The 23,266-nt window shown below is 49.8% G+C and overlaps 1 protein-coding gene across 2 annotated transcripts in view; it reads right to left on the bottom strand.

Annotated features, from left to right (window-relative positions):
- The window catches only part of fasn (fatty acid synthase), a 42,244-nt gene extending 20,057 nt beyond the window's left edge, over nt 1-22,187 (bottom strand). Inside the window, exons 1-19 of one of the 2 annotated variants that reach the window (XM_060037654.1) lie at nt 21,805-22,187; nt 17,815-18,022; nt 14,482-14,634; nt 13,790-13,963; nt 12,961-13,161; nt 12,426-12,548; nt 10,537-10,652; nt 9,902-10,036; nt 8,489-8,957; nt 7,452-7,639; nt 6,805-6,994; nt 6,187-6,281; nt 5,150-5,284; nt 3,801-4,004; nt 2,810-2,925; nt 1,832-2,007; nt 1,280-1,471; nt 1,087-1,167; nt 363-548 (exon numbers count right to left, since the gene is read on the bottom strand). In XM_060037654.1, coding sequence (XP_059893637.1) covers nt 363-548; nt 1,087-1,167; nt 1,280-1,471; nt 1,832-2,007; nt 2,810-2,925; nt 3,801-4,004; nt 5,150-5,284; nt 6,187-6,281; nt 6,805-6,994; nt 7,452-7,639; nt 8,489-8,957; nt 9,902-10,036; nt 10,537-10,652; nt 12,426-12,548; nt 12,961-13,161; nt 13,790-13,963; nt 14,482-14,634; nt 17,815-17,941 — 3,061 coding nt within the window. In that variant the 5' untranslated portion in view covers nt 17,942-18,022; nt 21,805-22,187. The remainder of the gene's footprint in view (nt 1-362; nt 549-1,086; nt 1,168-1,279; nt 1,472-1,831; nt 2,008-2,809; nt 2,926-3,800; nt 4,005-5,149; nt 5,285-6,186; nt 6,282-6,804; nt 6,995-7,451; nt 7,640-8,488; nt 8,958-9,901; nt 10,037-10,536; nt 10,653-12,425; nt 12,549-12,960; nt 13,162-13,789; nt 13,964-14,481; nt 14,635-17,814; nt 18,023-21,804) is intronic. The other variant, XM_060037653.1, reaches the window with a different exon arrangement.
- Nucleotides 22,188-23,266: the final 1,079 nt, after the last annotated feature.

The raw sequence follows: 23,266 nt of genomic DNA, 5'->3' as shown, positions 1-23,266 counted from the left end.
TTTACTGACTTGTACCAGAATGGATCAGCTGGTATCGGCTTAAGATCATTACATAAGGTTCAAACATAACATAGTGGAAGACAGCGTGGCATCAGAACATGGGGTGGAGTCACAGGATCGTGTGCAGAGGAGTGTAAGCTGGCATGCTTGGGATCTGTGTTTTGGGCAGGACCCAGAAACGGGTCGTGCTCCAGTCTGAAGGATCACCAATCCCGTTGTGCTCTGAGATTTGGATTGCATGGTTGGTTGGTTGCCACGGACACGCAGTAAAATATTCTTTGGCGTCCCCGGATCAAAGCATTCAACAACCCCCATGTTAGATAGATGTTAAGATCTAACAGTTTGCAAACACACACACACACCTGCGTTGTTGGTCTCCAGGATGCCTTGGAAAGTCTTCCCGTAGTCGTAACCACGGAGACGCAGCTCTTTGTAGATGTCGTGGGTGGTCAGCTTCAGCTTGGGATCCTCGTCGTCCTTGGCAACCACCTGGCTGACCTGAGCGTGGAAGGCGTCCAGGGCAGAGTCCTCCAGAAGGCTGACCCGACCTGCAGCCGCAAGGGACACCGAGGGGAAGATTAATACGATAATCAACCATTATTAAGAAGTCAGGTTAGAAGAAGTCAGGTTAGAAGAAGTCAGGTTAGAAGAAGTCAGGTTAGAAGAAGAAGAAGTCAGGGAAGAAGTAGAAGGCGGAGGGAGAAGAAGAAGAAGAAGTAGAAGGCGGAGGGAGAAGAAGAAGAAGAAGTAGAAAGCGGAGGGAGAAGAAGAAGAAGAAGGCGGAGGGAGAAGAAGAAGAAGAAGGCGGAGGGAGAAGAAGAAGAAGAAGAAGAAGAAGAAGAAGAAGAAGAAGAAGAAGAAGAAGAAGAAGAAGAAGAAGAAGGCGGAGGGAGAAGAAGAAGAAGAAGAAGAAGAAGGCGGCGGAGGGAGAAGAAGAAGAAGAAGAAGAAGGCGGAGGGAGAAGAAGAAGAAGAAGAAGAAGAAGAAGAAGAAGGCGGAGGAAGAAGACGAAGACGAAGAAGAAGAAGCTCATACATTTATGAGGTAAGTAATAAGTGACGAGCATTGAATATGCTGAGCACTCACCACTGACGGCCAAGTTGCCATTTTCCGAAACCTCAAACTTGTTGGAGGCTGGCATGAGGCGCACCTCCAGCTGAACTGAGCCTGGAGATGAGAACACGTTGAAGTGTTAATAAAGACTCTTAGCATTAGGAGGATTTGCACATTTAGTCACACACACACACACACACACACACACACACACACACACACCCACCCGTCTTGGGCAAGATGGTGGCCCTGTGGATGGTCACGTCGTCGAAGGTCACGGGGGTGGTATCCATGACGACGCCCAGGCTCCTCATCAGGGTCCTCCAGGCCAGGACCAGGTAACCAGTGGCCGGGTACAGGACACGCCCATCGATGCAATGGCCAATCAGGTAGTAGTCTGGGGACTCCGGGTTTATGTCTGCGTGGGGAGACGAGACAGAAGGAAAAGGGTCACTTGCGAGGACAGAAGCCGGTTCTGTCAAGGTTCCTGAGGGCCGGGTTGACACGCAGGGCAAGACAGTACCAATTAAAAAATGCATTTAGATTATGACACTCATCCTGTTTTTAAACCTGCAGTTTTTCAGTGCAGTTAGTTCATCCTCAATCCTCTGCGAGTCATGACTTCATAATGAAGCACTCGGCAGCAGTGATCTGGAAACCCTTTATTATTAAAACGGATGATGAATTATTACAGGTGAGTCCGTGCCACCCTGTCCGCTCTCCTTTCCTACGCTGCGTGGAGGACAGCGTGTTTCTCTCTCCGGTGTTTGTCTCTCACCGATGTTGTAGACGGTGGCGGACGTGGAGCCTCCCGACCCGGCTGGGAAGTCCTCTGCCTTCGGGACGTCCCAGGTCTGGGCGTGGTCCCACTTCACCAGGGGGGAGATCAGAGGGGTGCCATGGGGTACCGGGTACTTGACCGACGGACACAGGAAGTTACTGTCCACGTTGACGCTGCAGAATGAGAAGGGAGGAGGATGAGTGATCCAAAAACACAGAAGTCGGTCTAAGAAAAAACAAGATCAAGTCAGGCGTCTGCTGCTGTCGCAGGCCTGCGGTAGGCCAGGCGGGTCGCTTCATCATGCAGAAGGAATCGGTCGGACAGGATTCCACCTCCCTAGAGAGCTACCTGCAAGCACTCTTCCTGGGCACACATTGTGCACCTAAGACTCTTCCACAAGGCGCATGTAGGGCGTTTAGCAGACGCTTTTATCCAAAGCAGTTTGCAACGGTTCATGCACACATTCACACACCGACGGCGGAGTCAACCATGCAAGGCGACAGCCAGCTCGCCGGGATCAGTCAGGGTGAGGCGTCTATCTCAGGGACACATCGACACTCGGCTATAGAGGAGCCTGGGATCGAAGTAACAGCCTTCCGGCTACAAGGCAATCCGCTCTACCTCCTATACTAAGCCAAACCCAATAGGCAGACCTATTGCTTAACCTAGCGAGCCATTCATTGTTTTGGGGGAGTGACTTTGAAGGGAGGCCTGAATGGAGGGGTGGGAATTTTTCAGTTGGACACTCTCAAAATCAATCTCACTCTGGCTGGTAACTCCAAGGAGGCCTCCTCCAGCTTTAAAGATTCAATACACATGAGTAGTAACTCTGTAGGTACTCCGAGACAACTTCATCTATAGCTGTAGTACAATTAGATTCTCATCAAAAATGTCAGATTTAAGTCCACGTTTCTTATGATTGCCGTTTTCCATGCCATTTGAGAGGGAGATCTCACTGTAGGGGAGCCCACTGACCCGTTCATGTAGATCTTGCCGACGTGCGTGAGGAAGAACTCCAGGTTGTTGGCGTGGCCCCTCTTCATCAGGGGGAGGATTGACGTGGTGGGCTTCAGGCTGCGCTTCAGGATGGCCTGAGCCCCAGGGGACAGGAGGGAAGAGTTAACACAGGAGGAGCACCCAGAGCCACACGGTGGGTTCGCAGACTGAAAGGCCTGTTCATGGCCGAACGGAGGCAGGGAACTGGACTGGGTTTCATTTCTGCTCCACTTTTACCTTACATAATATTAACATATTCATGCAGATATGAGAGTGACGTTATAATTTGCAAATTCCCCTTCCAATTTTAAAGTCAAAGATAAAGTGTGTGTGTTAAATACGCACGCATGCCCTTATAATATAGGTCATGCATGCATACGTATTTAGGTCATGTGACTAGTGTATACGGCAGGTCTACAACTAGACTATTCATAGCTCTTAATCTCCTCTTCCTCCTTATCTCAGACCAGCAGCGTCACGACCAAGCGTGACCCCGGCTGTGTAAACAGCTCCCTCTTCCCCACAGTAGCCTCTTCAGCGTCTGATGACTGATCGATAGGAGGTCTGATAACCGAGTGCCTGACTATGACGCCAGTACCGGCAGTCTGATAAGACAACTATTGAGCCGAGGTTGAGTGTGTGCCGACGTGATCAGATACCAGCGCTCGTAAAGCCATTTCCTCAGGCAACCATTTAAAGAATGTGCTTGCTTCTTTTGACGATTATTCATGATTTACTCCACGTATGGACGTATGTTTTGCAATGTTCCGTCAGCTTGTGTTAAAAATAAAATTTTGAACATAGTGTTCTTCCACGGTACTTCCCAATACCACCAATGATATACAGTGTGTGTGTGTGTGTGCGTGTGTGTTAAAGTTAGAGAGTGAGTCTATCGCCAGCACCAGTGAGTGAGTGTGTGAGTGCGTGCGGACGCGAGTGTGCACGTGCGTGCGTGCGTGTGTTCGCCCACCTGCAGCAGGGCGTGGGGCGCTATCTCCAGCACCACGGCGTTGTCGGGCACCAGCCTCAGGCCCTCCTGGAACAGCACGGGGCTCACCAGGTTGTTGACGTGGTAGTCGGCCGAACTGTACAGCGCCAGGGGGGTACCCCAGTCCTCCTGGGGGATACTGGTGCTCACCCAGCGGGGAGACCGCCTCCGGGGCTCCACGATCACCTGGCCAATGGGAGGAGAGCACGCAGGGCCGTCAGGGCCATGTATGGTCCTCTAAGGAGGCGACCCCTTTACCTTGAAACGTTTGGATTTTTTATTTTTTTTATTTTATGCGTGCGTAAAATATTGTTCCTTCTATACCGAGAATGCTGTGCTTTACATGTAGAAATGCATTCTATGGCAATACATTGATAATGTAATACAATGCTTTCTTTAATGGTTAGATTATGATATGATCAATGTATTGGTGAACCCGCTGAAACTTTAGATTTGTTGTTTTTTGTGCAAACCACCGAAAAAGAAAGGGAACCGTTGTCCCCCTTCCTGCCACAAGGGGTCAGTGTTTACCAAGATGATAAAAAGGTAAACAGATCCCCAACATGAACATTTTCCATGTTGGCATTGGGTTTATATGACCGACACCAACGAGACACCGTCGCTGGCTCATCGCTAATCAAGTTGTGGGGGAACAATGCAACACTTCCCTTCACGGGCCGGGGAGCATATCCAGTTTGACTCAGATATGAGTCACACAGACATTCACATAGCTTCTGGGCTCTTCGCTAAGCCCACTTTGCTTGAATATTCGGAAACAACTTGTACAATTGTGATTTATCTCACGGGTTGGATTTGTCTGGGGAAGGACACTTACATTGATTGCACTACATTATTCTTCAACACTTAAATTACTTATACACGTGCTGAATATTAAAAGGTATGGTAAAGGTTTCTATTGTAATGAAACCTACTTTTTTTTTTGTAATTTGTGTACATTTTGATTTAAGTTAATATCATTTAAACATTTGATTATTGTTGATTCATTAATATATATGCATCCATGTATACAATATGTGTATGTTTATATTTCTTTAATATTGGACATTGTAGATTTTTTTTCTTTCATTTTATATAATGTTTTTCTAACACATTTTGTGAAACATTTGTGTGCCCCTAAATGTTTTTTTGTAGCCCTAAATGTCTTTGGAGGCCCCTGAATGTCTTTGGAGGCCCCTGAATGTCTTTGTAGGCCCCCCAATGTCTTTGTAGGCCCCCCAATGTCTTCGTTGGCCCCTAAACATCTTAGTGTGGCCCTAAATATCTTAGTGCCCCCCCCCCGGGCTGGAGGGCGGCCCTCTTGGGCTGCGTACCTTTCGGAGCGCGGCGAGGAGGGCGGGCGCGATGGAGGCCATGTAGTAAGAGTGGAACGCCACGCCTGCACTGCGCACCTCCTTGGCGAACACACCGCTCTCCTTCAGCTGAGCCACAAACGTGCTCACGGCCTCCTGCAAGACAGACAGACAGACAGACAGACAGACAGACAGACGCACAGACAGACAGACAGACAGACACAGGCACAGGGCGTGTGAGTGTTGCGTAACCAGAATGATGCCAGAAGGCAGGAGGATTTCATCGTACAATGACCCTTTCCAAGGACATTAGAACCACACCATATAACGTGTGCATTCTCTTCAGTGGATTGTCTTTGGAGAAGGACAATGTCTGCGTGTGTTTACTTGTGGACCCGGTTGTGTTTCCCACGGATAAAGACATTGTTCTGTAGGAGTGGAGCAGTGAGGTGGAGCAGTGAGGTGGAGCAGGGAGGTGGAGCAGGGAGGTGGAGCAGGGAGGTGGAGCAGGGAGGTGGAGCAGTGAGGTGGAGCAGTGAGGTGGAGCAGTGAGGTGGAGCAGGGAGGTGGAGCAGTGAGGTGGAGCACTGAGGTGGAGCAGTGAGGTGGTGGAGCAGTGAGGTGGAGCAGTGAGGTGGAGCAGTGAGGTGGAGCAGTGAGGTGGAGCAGTGAGGTGGAGCAGTGAGGTGGAGCAGTGAGGTGGTGGAGCAGTGAGGTGGAGCAGTGAGGTGGAGCAGTGAGGTGGAGCAGTGAGGTGGTGGAGCAGTGAGGTGGAGCAGGGAGGTGGAGCAGGAAGGTGGAGCAGTGAGGTGGAGCAGGGAGGTGGAGCAGTGAGGTGGTGGAGCAGTGAGGTGGTGGAGCAGTGAGGTGGTGGAGCAGTGAGGTGGAGCAGTGAGGTGGAGCAGTGAGGTGGAGCACTGAGGTGGAGCAGTGAGGTGGAGCAGTGAGGTGGAGCAGTGAGGTGGAGCAGGGTGTTGGAGCAGGGTGTTGGAGCAGGGTGTTGGAGCAGGGTGGTGTAGCAGGGTGGTGTAGCAGGGTGGTGTAGCAGGGTGGTGTACCTGAGGTCCAGAGATGGTGACGGTGTCCTCAGAGTTGTGGCAGGCGGGGACCACGCCCTCGGGGCACTGGGCCTTGCACTCGGCCCACGTCAGCCCTGCGGACAAAACACAATAAATTACTCTCCATCAGATCCATAACACAATCCCTACGGTGGCCGAAGACACTCGTTACCTCATTCCCTAATCCCTAAATAGTGAACACAATTTAAATCACAATTTAGGAAACAAGTAAGGCACAGAACAGGAAAAAATTGACGTCTAGCAGAAACGTGTGGAATGTCACTGGGTACTGGATCAGTTATTTTACTGCTCATTGCTGGTATTCGGTGCACTATATACTCAGTGCATGTGTATAGTCTAAACCCAGGAGAGCACAATGAAATGGTGACGCCTTAATTAGTGCACTCATTCAGATCCACAGCGTTGTGTGAGCCTACAGCTGGAAGCGCACTCATGAGAAAGAAAGAGAAGGCAGAGATAGGAAGAAGTAGAAGAAGTAGAAGTAGAAGTAGAAGTAGAAGTAGAAGAAGAAGAAGAAACAGAGACAGAGACAGAAGAAGAAGAAGCAGAGAGAAGAAGAAACCGAGCCAGAAGCAGCAGCGAGCCCCCGGTCCTCACCGACAGCGGCCATGCCCCCCGGGGGCAGGTTGGCCTCCTTGATGCAGCGCCCCCTCCAGTAGGCCGCCAGTATGGCCTCGCTGTGGCTGAGGGAGCCGTCTGCGTAGCCGCAGGCTAGCTCGCCCACCGAGTGGCCCACGATGCCCTCTGGCTTCAGGCCCAGCTGGGTCAGCAGGTCGATCTGAGCCACCTGATTGGACCAGAGAGAAACGGAGCTGCTAATGGACTCTTGAAAGGGATTCAGAAGGCAGCATGTAGTACGTGTGCAGAGTAAGTTAAAGCGGGGGTATATTATGCCACCAGGTGTTGGTGTGGTCCACCTAGATGTGTGCTGGGTAGATCAGTCTACCACCCTACCTAGTGGACTGTAGCAAACGTTGCTTATCTATCCATCACTTACGATGTCACTAAAACACAGGAAAAGGCAGATTATGAAACGGCTTGTAATGGCTAATCACCCTCATACCTGGTGGCATTATACCCCCCCTTTAACATAGCACTGTCAAGGATAACACCGTGTAGGAAAAGTCATTTCATGGAAACTTCAGGAACATATTCTCCATGGGCTGTGGTCCGATCACGTGTGGATAAGAATGTGTTCCCAACGTTTCCATGAGGTGACGTGGTCACAGTCCGGCGGTCGGTACCTGAATGGCCGCCAGAGCCACGAAGGCGTGCACCGTGTCCTCGAAGGTGCTCTCGTCGGCCTGCATGAGCAGGCTGGACACACACAGGCCCGTGTCCTTCAGGGCCACGTCCGAGCGCAGGATGGACTCCCTGAACTGCGGCAGCTGCATCATGTGCTGGCCCATGCCGGCCCACTGGGTCCCCATGCCTGGGGGACAGAACAGAGCGATTAGGCTAATTAGTTCATGTTTTATTTAGAGACACTATGTTCACTCAATGACAGCCCCCCCCCCCCCCCCAGTGCTGCTGCTGATCAGTTTACACGACGAGTCGGGATTTAGCTTAACGAAATGTGATCTCTGCATTTAACCCACCGCTAGGAGAACTGGGCGGCAAAACGAAAACAAACAGAAGGTTATGTTCATATATATTCAAGTTGAAATTAGGGCTGACAAAATAAACGCGGTAATAACTCAATCTTATTTAAACTCAGTTAATAAAAATAACACTTTTCTTTTTTACTGAGATTTTGTCAGGTTCAGCCCAAAGAATGTCAACATTCATGTCAGAATTAATTTTAGTTCTTTAGTTCCACTTACTTTACAGTAAGTTTAATAATCATCCCACACTGAGTGAGTCAATACAACTCCCACGAGATCACTTGGTCTAGTTCTTGCATATAAAGTACGTTTGGTATGAATGATAATGTCATTCCATTTGATAATCTCATTAAACTTCAATTGGAATGGATTTAAAATAGAATAAAAAAGGCTTAATCGTGAGTTAACTCACCCATACTCTGCGATTAAAAGCCAATGTTAAAATATTTTAGCTGGTCGATGCGTTCAAGCAACTTCATAGCTGGCGGATTCTAACTGAGTCAGCAGTTGTTGAACAACACTCACTTCCAGTGCGTGTATTCATAACACACACACACACACACACACACACACACACACACACACACACACACACACACACACACACACACACACACACACACACACACACACACACACACACACACACACACACACACACACACACACACACACACCTGAGCAGATGTACCACAGGGGCCGGGGTGTGGCCGAGGCCTGCTGCACCTCCGTCACCTCCCCCGCGGAGCCCACCAGGGTGTACCCCCGGAAGGGCATGGCGGCCACGGGGAGCCCCGACACCTCGTTCAGCAGCGACAGGAAGCTGTCATCCCGTGCCCCCTGCTTCCCCGCGGCGAGCAGCGAGGCGACCGCCTCCTCCGTGCGCCCGCAGGCCTGGAGCAGCCGGGGCCCCGACGCGACCTCCGCCGCCGCCGCGGGCTGGGGGGGGTCCGCGGGGGGCCGGAGGATCACGTGCACGTTGGAGCCGCCGAAGCCGAAGGAGTTGACGCCCACGATGCCGCGGCGCACGGGGATGGGCCGGTCGACCACGCGCAGCCGGCCGTCGCTCAGGGCCGGGATGTCCGTGTTGGGGCTGCTGAAGTGCAGGTTGGGGGCCCACACGCCGCGCTCCAGGGACAGCACCACCTGGTGGAGGGGAGGGGAGAGGTCAGCTCTGAGAACACGGCGGTGGTCGTGTACGAGGTGGCTAACGCCTCGTCCCACTGCCTCCGTCCGTCGACTGATCCCCATTGACTCTGAATGGGGACGGACGTGCAATGCATTGTGGATCCGTTCGCTCCGTCAAAAAGTTTCAAAATTTTCAACTTTTTCGGCAGCGACGGATCCGTCATCCAATCAGATCACGTATGCAAATGTGTGCAATGTCTCGGGCTCTGACGACCCCGGAAAGCTCCCCCATCCGTCAGCCAAGCCTTCCGACGTCTTTTGACTGACGGTGCAGTGGGCATGACCCTACATGCCCACTGCACCGTCAGTCAACGGACGTGGGAAGGCGTGGCTGACTGATGGGGGAGTAGTCTTTGCAGAGGCATCCGTCAGCCAATCAAATCGCTTCGCCGGGTTCTTCCCGCTTCTTCCTGCTTGTTGCTATGCAAGATGACCCGTTTTCCCGCTTTCCAGTATCGTCAGAGCCCGAGTCGCGTCACAGTGCTTAAATTTGCATACGTGATCTGATTGGATGACGGATCCGTCGCTGCCGAAAAAGTTGAACATTTTTCAACTTTTTGACGTCGCCGAAGGCTCCAACGGAACGGACGGATCCACAATGCATTGCGCGTCCGTCCCCACTCAAAGTCAATGGGGATAGGCGTTATTTTGACGGACTCGTGATATTCATACGATCAATTGAACATGGCTAGAAGTAGAAGTAAACTAGAAGCTTGGTGTAATGCTGCATAAAAAGACTAACTAAAATGTTAATGAAACACTGTGAGTCCATATTTACATCCTATCCCACGTTTTGTGCAGCTAGGTCAACACTTGGACCAGGTTCAGGACCGTGGTACCACTAAGTGACCCACTACACCACTCTTCATCTACGACAGGGCGTTTCAGGGTGCGCTCGTCACCTTGGCCAGGGCGGCCAGGCCGGAGGCGGGCTCCGGGTGGCCCATGTTGGACTTGGTGGAGCCGATGAGGAGGGGCTCGCGCTCCGACTGGCAGAAGACGCTGACGATGCCGTTCACCTCCTGGGGGTCGCCCACCTGCACACAACACACCACCACCACCGCGCCGGTTATTAACATGCACTCTGGGCCACGTTATAATTCATACTGTTTGTCCCTAGTGTTTGCATATACTTGAGCTTTACATTAAATTTTCCTGTGTATTACCGGTACTTTATCACTACTTAGTATTTTTATTTTATTTTTATTTATTTTTTGTATTTTGTCCCATCTTAATGCTGTAGCACGTGTTTGTGTGTCCGTGCTTGTGTGTAAGTGCTTGTGTGTGCGTGCTTGTGTGTGCGTGCGTGCTTGTTGTTGCGTGCTTGTGTGTGCGTGCGTGCGTGCTTGTTGTGTGCTTGTGTGTGCGTGCGTGCTTGTTGTGTGCTTGTGTGTGCGTGCTTGTGTGTGCATGCTTGTGTGTGCGTGCTTGTGCGTCCGTGCTTGTGTGTGCGTGCGTGCTTGTGTGTGCGTGCGTGCTTGTGTGTGCGTGCTTGTGCGTGCGTGCTTGTGTGTGCGTGCGTGGCGGCCGTCTCCACCTTGGTCCCGGTGCCGTGGGCCTCGATGTACTCCACCTCCTCGGGGCGGATGTGCGCCTCCTCGTAGAGCCGGCTGACCAGCCTGCGCTGCATCTCCCCCGAGGGGAAGGTCACGCCTGCCGGGCGAAGGGAGAGGGGACACGCTCAGCACGGGCATAAAGAGAGCTGGCCTGGGAACTACAAAGATGGCTGCCACTGTGTGTAGAACTAGCCTGGCAATGAGACTGGCGTCACCGGACGAATGGCAAAGTAAATTAGCGGCAGCCATCTTTGTTGTTGTTGTTGAAAATGCCTACATGTCACTCCTCTGCACAGTCATCTAATTTGTCCAGCCTCCAATGAATAAACGGTTGTGATTGGTCGGTCGGTCTGTCTATCTCATGCAAGGCCGAAAGCTTTTTGTATGGGAGGGGAGCCAGATATTTTCTGCAGAGCAAATGAAACAGGAGCTCGCGAGATTGGTCTGGTGTCAGGTCAGCAGAGAGTAGGGTCTGCGCGACGTTCGGGGCCGGAAAAATATCAGGAAATTAATTGCCGGTGTAAACGGACATTTACAAGCGCGGAGCGTGGTGGGTTGACCCGTGAATATGCAAACCATCTGCCAGACAGTGACTCAGGTTCCATCAGACCTGCAGTCTGATGCCTCATATGGTCAACCTACTTCCCCGTGTCTCTCCACTCTCCTGTCCATAAAGGCATTAAAAGCCTTTATGGCTTTTAAAATTAAAATAAAAGGGGTGTGGAGAACGGAGAAGTCGGTGTCTTTCAATGACCGCTCACGGCCGAAACCCGCCTTGGCTCTACACCTGCTGAACCAGAGTCGTTTCACACAGCTACGACCACGTGAGGCTCAGAACGACTAAAGATATGTTGTCGCTAGAAAGAACACAAACAGGTTATTTAAACCCCTTCCCCAGGCTCCTCATTGGTCAGGCTCGTCTCCAGTATCTGCGTGTGCATGCGGTAGGAGTGTGCGCACGTGCAAACTATTTCGAGCCACATGCCAGTCAGTGATCCTTCCGCAAGGATGATTTATAAGCAGACGCAACAAGCGGCCAAGTGTGTGAGGGATGACTGGAGGAAAGGTCAGAGTGGGGGCACTCACTCAGGGTCACCTGTGAGTGTGTGGGCGTGCGTGTGCGTAGAAGACTGCATGATCATGTCTTGGATGCATGTCCTTTGGTGAACACGGGACCCTTTTATGATGCTGCCAGAGTCAGGCTGTTTTAAACAGAGGAACAAGAAGGTTCCTCAGCTACACACTGTCTAGCTGGGCGGCCGGCTATTGGTCACGCTATCCCGTGGAGGACTGAGTCTAGGGCTGAACAATTTGGGGAAATAATCGAATTGCGATTATTTCTACCAATACTGCGATTGCGATTTTGTATGCGATTTTTATTTTTAAAGTTTCTTATGTTCGGTATTATTCACTAAACAAGCAATAAGTCATTCTCTAGTATGACCAACAGAACATTGGAAGCAGTCGACATATAAACTGCTCTATCCTTTAGGCCAGGCCGATGTGTTGAGATGGATTGATGCCTGAATGGATATTATAACATTTATTTAACTATTGAATTGTAAATAAAAATAAATACAAATCGTACTGATGGCCAGTCAGTAACACATCCCCCTAACCCCAGAATACAATGTCTTTCTATTTGTTTCTCGCAGCCGTTGCACTTTGAGCGTGGTTTTGTATGACATTGCGACGTCGGTCTGATTCGCGTCATGGCTCGGCCCGCCTCATCGGACCACGACTCCCGTCAGTAAACACACAGCCCCCACACGCCTCAGTGAACCGTGTCGACCCCACCCCGTCTCCGTGCGGTCGGGCCCCCTCCCTGATCCGACGCCCCGGGTGGGGTTAGGGCCGGCGGGGCGCTCACCCTGCTCCTTGTATCCGTCCGTGTTGTTGCCGGCGTTCACCACCGTGGCGTAGATCCTGCGCGCCGCCGGCCTCCGGGTCAGGAACACGGCCAGCGCCGCCTCGGACCGGCAGTACCCGTCACCTGGGGGGGGGGGGGGGGGTATCATGAAGCCATCCTCCTGGGACCGGGGTTTAAACCATCTCACGCCTTGATGATGCACTTCCTCACAGTGCTCATTGTGCAACTTCCAGACAGCAACGCAACATCGAGCTACTGCTCGTCTGCTACACATATTTAGCATTTCAATTATGGATACAACGTACTTTTGGAGTTTATCCTCCTATTTAAATGATATTATTAAATACACCATTTCCATCTTGGTTAGAGCACTTACCCTTCAGACGAGAACAGTAAGCATAACACGCTTAGCATTCAGTACTCAGGTACACAGTAGTCTACAGCCCTATGCAGACAGCACTCTGAACCATGTGCCCGGTAGCGTTACCCCGGGGGGGGGTTCGGGACCCCCCTGTGGCGGCATAGGGCGACTCACCCGAGGCGTCGAAGGACTTGCAGGAGCCGCCCGGACTGAGCATGCCCAGCTTCATGAACTGCACCGAGGTGTTGGGCTTCAGCAGCAGGTTGACTCCGCCCACCAGGGCGTGGTCGCAGTGCCCGTGGCGGATAGCCTGGAAGGCATTCTCCAGGGCCAGCAGGCTGGAGGAGCAGGCTGTGTCGATGGCCGTGCTCGGGCCTGGGGAGGAGGGGGAGGAGGGGGTTCAGGGGCCGACTGCGTATGAATAAACACAGATGGAGGTCCTCGACGCAAACGTCGGCAGAACGCATGCCGCGGTCGCTAACGCAAGGGCGTGCAGCCGATAGCAAACGACCGCCCTGGAAAAGCGCTTTTTTAGATGTTTAATGTTTTAAGCTTTTGTTATAAAAAGCTCGACCAAAAGGGCTTCGTGCCGTGGTGAAATGTTGTGAGAAAGCCGAGAGATTTCCCACTTGGCAACTAAAAAAAAAGCGATTGTTGCGTACAATTACCCTTTCATTCAAACAACTGAGAAGGTACAAGCATGTAATTACCCCTCAGTGGCCACTCTGTTAACCCATGTGGTCCGGTGAGCATCATAACACTTTGAGCACCGTTATACAGCATGTCATCGGCCGCACAGAAGGCGGCGTTACATCTCAAAGGCCTTTCAGCTAACAGTTTAACCCCCACCTGGTGCCGTCGCCCGTCTTACGCATTTCTTTCTTTTTTTATTTTAATTACATTTTATTTTCCACGAGACAGGATTCAAGATTGCGATTCCTCGAGTCATATTCATATATTTCCTATCATATTTCCTGGGTTCTATCCCTTACGCCCGTCTCACCGTTGAAGTCGAAGAAGTAGGAGAGGCGGTTGGCGAACATGGCCCGCTGGCAGCCCGTCATGCTGTAGCCCAGCAGCTCCTCGGGGTCCCGGCTGAACGCCTCGCCCGCCTCCGAGCCGCTCACGCCGATGTAGACCCCCGTCCGACTGCCCCGCAGGTCCGTGGGGTTCAGACCTGTCCACCGCACCCGACACGCCCACGCCCGGTGATTAATCTACAATCCTTCCAAACCCAAACCTTCAACGTACTTTTAGAGGGAAATGTCTTTCAAGATTTCTTTGCAAAACCAGTTCACGTTTATAACACAACTCTATTCTGATAACGCTCTCTATTCTGATAACGCTATCCATATCAAAGCATTGTGTAGCTTCTATTCCTAGATGTCTTTGTTGTACACAGGGAATGGGTTAACCTAGCGATTGTTAGTGCTTGGGCCTTGTTTCTATGAACAACTTAACTGTACCTACAGCGATAAATTGTTTCTTTCTTCTGACAAAAGAGTGGTGTATCATCCTGTTTTAGCCTCAGGATTGAGCCCTGCCTCCTCCTCCTCCCCCTCTTCCTCTTCCTCTTCCCTCCGTCCTCCTCCTCCCCCTCCTCCTCCTCTTCCTCTTCCCTCCCCCTCCTCCTCCCCCTCCTCCTCCTCCTCCTCCTCCTCCTCCTCCCCCCCCTCCCCCTCCTCCTCCTCTTACCTCCGTCCACGATGGCTTCGTAGGAGACCTCCAGCATGAGCCTGAGCTGGGGGTCCATGGTGTGGGCCTGCTTGGGGTGGACCCCGAAGAAGGCCGCGTCGAAGCGGCTGATGTCCTTCAGCTTGCCGTTCCTCTTGGGAAGGCCGTAAAGACCTGCCGACAGCCAATCAGAACAGGGTCAGCCCCACGTGCTCCCCCTTTCTCTGAAAGCTACAGCGCTCACATGGCGACGGGGATCGTCTTTAACGCTGTATTTCTTTAACTAGTCAGGGGTCACGATCCTGTCAGGGGGGGGGTCACAGCCTGAAAAGGCACAGAACACGCCAAAGGGAACCCACTAGAGTGGTTGAATTGTTGTGGTGAAAGGATGATCTGGTTTCTCAGAGTTTTCCGAGTGCAGCTGGTTCACGCAAACGCACTGAAACTGTCTTTTGGGTCAAAATGAAAAAGATCCCCTGATTAATAATGCATGAATTTGGGATGGACTCATCTAGCTTGTTGTGTTGAAATTGCCGCACCCTAAAAGTTATCCAGAATATTGGTCAACATTTGTTAATGAAATGAAAAAAAGATTTGCTGTTATTTTTTAATTGTGGCCTACCAAACAAAACAATGAATCTGAAAAAGAGATTCCTAAAGGAACTTTCCCCCTTTGTGCAATGTCATTAAAATAGCAAATTCCATGCAACCCGTTTTATTTGGAACACATCCAGCTAACAGACATAGATAGTTCAGCACTTCCAACTCATAAAACATGTATCAAGGTTTAGAAATTAAGAACGCTGTTTGCGTTTGGATTCTGTTGGTTTTGTTTGAACTTTGAGCGCAACGTTAGACTGAGAATCGGAGCAATCCTCTACGCCCCGGTTAGCCAAATAGCTCAGCAGGGCTTCCAGGCTCAGCCCCGTAGGGAAGCTTTGGCCACACGGAGGCTGCGAGCTCATCGTGTGAGGGCATCCATAATGTAGCCCGGGAACCCGTCCAGTCTCGCCAGCTCATGTTTAATTTGCTCTGCAGATAAGGTCCATACAAAAAGATTTGACCGGTACGAGATAGACCGACCAATCACAGCCGTCTATCTAATAGGAGGCGGGATAAATACGACGACGTTGCAGAGGATCGCCGTAGAGACAACAAAGATGGATGCCACTGATGTAGAACAATCTGCTGATTATGCCATCGAGACAGTATTAAACGAACTGGACGCTATATTTATACTAAGAAGAAGAAGAAGAACTGACTGCACTGAAAGCTCTTGTCGAGAAGAAAGATGTTATTTTGTCGCCCAGTGCTGCGTCATCCATCGCTATGATTGGTTGAGGGCCTGTCCAATTGCGTCTGGAGGCATTTGGGGAACAGAGAGCTTCTAGACTAATTAGAGTTAGCAGTTCCTCTGGCGATGCCAGCCTACTCTTCCGGACAAGCGAGCAAGTTGTCCTGCTGGGGTGTTTCGGTGCCCGACCCCTGGTTGAGTCACACGGTGCTGAGCCAGTCACACGGTGGGGAAAACAATGAGCTCCCCACCATCACGTCCCGGACCCTCCATCGCTGTGCGGTGTCACCCGGCCTACACTGACCTCCACTATGTCCACTCAGACACCCTGCTCCGGCTTACTGCATTTGGCTCTCTCTTTGTCATGCTCCCCTGGTCTAGAAGTGCGTGCGTGTTCATGTGTGCGTATGTGTGTGCACGTATGTGTGTACGCGCATGCATGTGTGCGCGTGCGTGTGCTTATGTGTGTGTGCGTGCGTGCGCGTGTGCATGTGTGTGTTCCAGGCCAGAGCTCTTTCTACAAATGAAAGAGGACCTGGGATGGCTGCCAAGCGATGCAGAGAAGAGTCTGAATTCACAAGAAGGTAAAAAAAGGACTGAGGAAGTGAGCTTAGGGGGGAAAGGAGGCGCGAGATGGGGACAAGCTAAGGACAAGTCTGATTATGTGGGCAGAAAAGAAGAAGCAAAATAGATTTCTAGTCAGGTAGCCAGGCAACAGAACATAATAGGGGTTTTGAAATAAATATCGTAGTGTGTAGAGTTACTCTTACGCAAGACTGAGTCACTCAGTCTTTTTCGTATTTTCATAGGGCTCATTCCAACATCAAACCATAGGTTATCTTAAAGGGGACCTATTATGCTTTTCGACTTTTATGACCTGTAAACGTTGTTATAATGATTGATAGTCATGTTTAACCATACACAAAAAACGATGTAGATTTTCAGGAAACTCTTCCTCTCATCTGGGCGCTTTCAGCATTCTCTGTCAACGCTCGGTTTCGTCCTTCTCCGCCCCCTCGCCCCCCTCCTGCCAACCCAACTCCGTTGTGATTGGTTACCTTCCTTAAAGCGCGCGCTCGGGCAGATTTGACCAGGCATATGGGGGCGCGGCAGGAGGGCCTCTACGTTGATGATTTCCCGGAAATGTGAACAAGTGAATCGCAAACGTTGTCCCGAGTGTTTAGCGCTCTGCACAGCCACCCCAGACGGTCAGCAGGGAATACGTCGAAATGCATGTACGTCATTATTTGACACTTCGGTATGGTTAAACATGACTATCAATCATTATAACAACGTTTATAGGTCATAAAAGTCGAAAAAATATGTAAAAAAAGTTTAAATATGTAAAAAAAGTGGTACTTTAGTGGGAACTTTTTTAAATAATATATATGGGCTACTTGTTGTAACCCTGCATAATTCTACATTGCCAAACTTGTATACTACATCCCAAAGCAAATTCCCACCTCCACAATTACTATTGCAACTACTGTTTCAGAACAGCAGCGTGAAGTTCCTTCTTATGATCATTTTATGTAAAACTGGATCAACCGAAACACATCACTTGACCGACAGGTTTATGAGTCAAGTATTGAAATGCCTCTTGGCCTCCACATATGGACGTGCTCATGATGAATGGGTAGTATACCTTTCATACTACAGCCAGACACGGATTACATCACTAACTATGTTCCTGAGGCAAACCGTTTCATTTGACTCAAATACAGGACCAATACGCTCCCGACAGACTACCACTCTTTCAAAAGATAAATAGAGACAGGCTTCCTATCTGCTCGGTTTCAACATCTGCCAACAATAAGAGATAAGGAACGCTGATATAGGGTCCTGGTGACTTCCCCATATGATAGCTTGTGGTCAGGTCATCTGCAGGTCATCTATATACCTTTCAGGAAACTACGCTTCACGACAGACACAACAAAGTAAACAAGAAAAAATATACACACATACAAGACCTCGCATCAGACACGCGACATCATTTTCTTTGTTTTGTAATGGTTATCTCCCTCCTAATATTGGGTGTTATTGTAGAGTGCTTCTCTTACCAGGCTTCCAGCGTCTGTCGTCCTCCGTTACCATGTCAACGCCGTTGAAGAGGTTGTGCCAGAACTCCTCCAGGTTCTCCGACTCGGGCAGACGCCCGGATATCCCCGCTATGACCACCTCCTCCATGGTGGAACGCTGGGCAGGCAGAGGGCAAGGCGAGGGGGGAGGAAGACAAGGTCCGGTTAGGAGTCGGATGGAGGAACACAGCTGTCCAAGAAGGCTTACGGTCAATGGTGCAAACCAGAAAAAAGGCACGGTATTTTCAAAGATATTGTCGTTAAAGACACATTTGATGATGTACACCCAAGATGAATAACAAATACAATTTGAAGAAGAGACGAAAATTAGGGCAGGGCTGTCTAGACGGACCCGCCCTTAGGGGGAAGTCTGCTACCCCCTCATTGGTCGAATGGGAAGATATGACTTTGTAAAGCAATGAATGAGATGCTGACTGCCAGCAGGGTAATACAAAACTATGTTAGCAGGATTACAACAGGGAAACCTTTGAGGCAGATCCCGCCCTCATATCACTAAACATAGACTTTAGCAGGTATAATAAACCTTGTTATGAATGCCTTTATGTTATATCCTTTATATCTAACGATCTCCTCTGCTTGTTACTTCTCAGTCACACAACGGCAGCGACATAAACCTTTCCATGGCCCATCTGTCCGATGTGTATCTTATGTACACCAAACCAAATGTGTCGTGTATGCTGGGTTTAGCAAGCTGAGCTCCTTCAGTGCATGCATGAAAGAGCACTTACAGTGCACAATGTGGGCCAACACGGCACTCCGTCTCTGTGTACACACATGAGAGCACATCCGCACCTCATTGTCTGCGAGATGTGTACGGCGACAGTGCGCTTGCGTGGTTAAGCAAGTGCACATGCTCAGTCTGGATCTTTTTGTCCCTGGTTTCTGGGACAAACACCCCGACCCCCTCTGACCTGTCCACCAATGACCTCGCGTTACGTTGAATCGAGGCCGGCTGACTGGACGGGAGAGTAACCGGGGGTGGGGGAAGGTTTGTCCTGGGGCAGCTGGGTGACAGGCTCTGCAGCCTCTTACTATGATGACGGCGGACCCAAGGCCTCCACAATAATCAGCTTCACTCCACAAATCAGAGTTGTAAACTGCAGTTCGAATCCCATCACACATGGCTGCTTACCCACAAAGGGCCGAACAAAAAACTAGACATACATTAACAAAACACAGCAGAATTACACATGGGGTTTATTGGAGGCCGTTGGTCCTTTTGTATTGCTTCCTCATGAGCTTTCTCTAGGAGGTGTTTTGGTTTGGTGCTGCATGCATGTGTGTGTGGCTGGCCTTCTGCCAAGACGTGCAAGGGGAAAGCAGGAAACCCGATCCGGCGTCACACCACACCACATCACGCCACTGGCAGCATGGCAGGAGGGGAATGGGAGTGTGACTCAACAGAACTGCCGAGGCGCTGCTAACTCCTAACGCACCGCGCAGATACCGCCCGCTAAAGCTTAACCGGCAAACCGTTTTCATTCACTTGTAGTCCATGCCTTTCTAAACAGTATGCCATTCACAAAAACGAGTTCCTGATTTGATTGGTCAGCGTATTCCTTGAAAGAGTAAGGAGGAGCGAGTCATTAAAACAAAATCATAGAATGCAGAGTTAAGTACACTGGTTAATACAACCGTAGCACTGTCATTAGCTGAAAATGGTGCACGGTGATGTCACTAGCAAAAGGCCTTTCTCCTAAGCTCCCCACTTTCCTCTCTGGGAAATTAAAGGAAAGTCTTGAGCCAACTGTATTGATAGGAGTGTCTCCGAGCCCGAGGAGATTTGGTCACCTGCTGAGGACTCTGGCGGTGGAGGATTACCAGGGCTGAGGACACGGCACCTTGATGGAGAGAGTTGGGCTTACATGACCCAGATCCACACGCATGCTGGTCGTTTGTCGCCGAGGCAAGGAGCTAACGTCCATCGTGGGACACAAACGTACACAGTGTGCGGTGTGTATGCACAGTGTGCAGTATGTGCACTGGATACAGTGTGTATACTGCACGTGCTTACTTGCCCTGAAGAGACCCAACACAATCCTGGAACTAGCTGTACCCTAGTCTCTATAAGAACGGTGTGCTGTGACTACCACGACATTTACATACAAACTGTCCTGACCAAAGTAGCCCCGGGCAGCAGCAGCTCATACCTCAAACAACAGCAGCTGGCTATGGGAACGCTGGAGGTACCTCAGCGTGTTTGACGCTTTCATTCCATTGCTACAGTCTAAACAGATAAGCATAGGCTGTCCCTTTAATAACAGGTTTTCCTGGTCATGCACATCCCATCACGAATGTAATGTCAACGCACGGCACCCGACGGCACTCACTGCGAACAATCCCCCATTCTTCAGAGTTTTTCGCAGCCCGGTTGCGCTCTCAAGAGCAGTGTCTCCAATTATCCTCTGAATGTCCAGGGTGCTGTGTGTATCTTTGAGGCCCTTCCCGTGATAAAGAACTATTGAAATAAGCCTGACCGAGAAACAATATAAAACCAGATTGAGGCTCATGAAAAAAAAGCCAACGGTTGTTCACACAGCTGCTGTTCCATGTTCATCCAGGCTACTGATCACCATGATTCAAACCTCAATAGCCACCGTGCATTAACGCCGTCTTTGTCAGGTCTCCGTACTGACAGGAGGAACCAGACAAGATGGGACCTGTTCAGGCCAACACCTGTGCTTTGCTGTTCAGAGGTAACCACAGCTGGGTGTGCACTCATGACAAGGATCCAGTCTAAATATGTCCGTGCTGCAGGATAGATTAATCTAGCATTGATCCTGTGATAGAGTCCATGTACTATCGTGGCAAGTGGTATGACCCATTTGATGTACATTTAAAGTAGAAGGGCTAGACATAGACTTTCTAACAGTGGGCGATCATAGTCAATTGAAAAAGGAAGTAAAACAAAGGATGCTGTGTCATCGAGTTCAACCTGTGAAGATCTGACAGGACCACTTGAAAAATAGCCGGTGCCCCCCATCCAACTTGGCAAGCGACGAGGAGCTCTGCGGTCTGATTTGCCAACAAGTCACGTGTGTGAAGGCTTCTTTTGTGTCCCTCATTGGACATTCCTCAACCTGGCTTGAGGAATGGGCCCTGGTCTACGCTCACACACGAAGGCGAACTTTTTAAAAAATAAGCAACACATTCATCGACTGCAATGGGTTGTAGCGTACACACCACAGACATACCTGAGAGTTTGGTTGCCCAACACTCAGTGACAGCAAACTCTTGTTTCGACTATCTCACATCCATCACTGCATCTCCAACATACTGAACATATAAACTAGTTGTTGAAGTGGCCTTTTGTCAACCGGGTTCGGCTGCAACTCGTTGACCCAACTATTATCGCATCGCCTGGCCAGGGTCCAGATGCGGGGAAGAAGTGCAGCTGAATCGGATCACATCATCAATATCATACCTCAATAACACACAAACACACACAGATAGAGATATGAGTTTACATGTGTGATGATAAAAATAGATTCTCAATTACAAGAAGGCGATTAAACTTAGTTAGCAACAACGATCGGCCATCTGTCACAATTATCACATCAAGAGTGATTAGAAATTACTTTTAGGTATAGACTACAACTTCAACAAATGGGAAATAATGTCAATGTACTGGGAGTGTAGGACCTACGTGCGATGAGGCTCAGCTCATGAGCAGCAGGGAGAAAGCGGTGTCGCACACGCGTGGGAGCATGGTTCTTCTCAGTACATAAACCACCACAGCTTACTTAACCAGGCCGGTTATGGCGTAAACTTAGTTAAAAGATGGCTTGATTAATGCTGAAATTGACTTTTGTTTTGTTTTTTCGTTTTATCTATACTTTAGATCTTGCTAAGTGTAAAGAACAGTGGTAGTTGCTGACACATTGAATACATAGAATACTCTTGATAATACGCTTTCAATATGTTGATCAATGATGAGTATGTTGAACATACCTGTCAGAGTGGGCGATGTTTTATCGTCCTAATTGATTTTCTTTTTGGTACAAAGACAGTCAGCACTCGATTGGCATCTATTCCCCAATATAATCCCTATTTTCCTCTGGCGATCGAGTAGGGTCTTCCCGGCAGTTGCTGGGATGGAATGGACCTCTCCGGCCGTTGTTTCGCTGGCACTCCCGATTCCTCTGGCTCCTTTGAGTCGCTGTCTCTGATGAATTTAAATGTCTCACACTGGTCCTGGCCACGACACATGGGCTGACAGGTTGGTTGCACCCCCAGTCCAATGAGAACAGAGGCAGCGCTGTCGGATTCAGCCAGTGATGGGTAGCTCGCAGCACGCCCCTCAAGTCACAGAGAGGAAACCGAACCTCCAAGACCAGCAGGGTTACTTGAGTTCAGTTGCCTCTCAAGTGTGGTCCCGCCTCCCGGGCCGGCCCCCACCAAACGCGTGGTCTCTCGTTCGGCGACGCCTCCCCATTCACTTTGTGTTGTACGCGTTATCGCGAGGACGACGGATGGTGGGAAGTCTCGCGAGAACGCGGGGGATTGCATTGCGTTTGAGTTGCGGGACCAATACCTGAACTTCGGTTAACTTTATGCAAATGAGCTCTTAGTGCAGCGGGCGTTCGCCGTGGAGAAACTGCGGTTTACCTTTAACGCCAACATTTCGAAATGTCCAAGGCGCTTCGGGATCTGAATCAATATTTGCTGTGTTATTTATAATACAGATGAAAAGATACAGCAGTCTATGGTACTTCTGTTTGACATTCGGACGGGAAATATTTCAAGGTAATGTTGGCTTTAGGATCAGTTGTGATTCATTCCGAGTCACTTGCATTTATTAATCAGATCAATAAAAGTTAATTTACAAAGCCCACCTATTCCCCATCCATTTCGATTTTTAGACAACCTTCCATATTTCGGCGATCAAGTGTTATATGTTTTGGGACAGACATGGGTTATAACGATACATGTCTTTCAAATTTAGACATTTTCATTCTGTTTCCTTTTTTTCCGTATAACGTCGTCTAACTTTGTTGAGCAGTGGGATTTAATATTAGTCCATAAACTGAACAAGATGAACAAAGACTATGTGGTGCCTCCGCATGAACAGAACACGTGGGTCATCTAAATAGTGTTGAATGATGTAACGAGCGGCCAATCGTAGAGCGGGAGTGTTCATGTTTGTCCAATCAAATAACTCGAAGTGCGCCACGAGGAGATGGGATGATTAAAAGGCGGAGGCTTTCAGCAGACCGGTGACGTAAGAGGGGAGGCTCGTCTGACTGTCGAGGTAACTGTAGTTCACGCGAGAGATACCGTGATGTACCCACAGACTGCACTGAGGAGCCTACTGCTTCTTGACTGCCCTAAAGCGCCAGAAGAAAGTGTCCAACACTCCAATAGCAGTAACTAACCATGGTTTATTTATCAAGCATATATGTAACAATTTGCA

This window comes from Gadus macrocephalus, chromosome 18 (assembly GCF_031168955.1).
Source record: "Gadus macrocephalus chromosome 18, ASM3116895v1".
NCBI classification, from domain to species: Eukaryota; Metazoa; Chordata; class Actinopteri; order Gadiformes; family Gadidae; genus Gadus; species Gadus macrocephalus.
The sequence above is the reverse complement of the archived record's forward strand: the minus strand, read 5'-3'. Positions and strand labels throughout refer to the sequence as shown.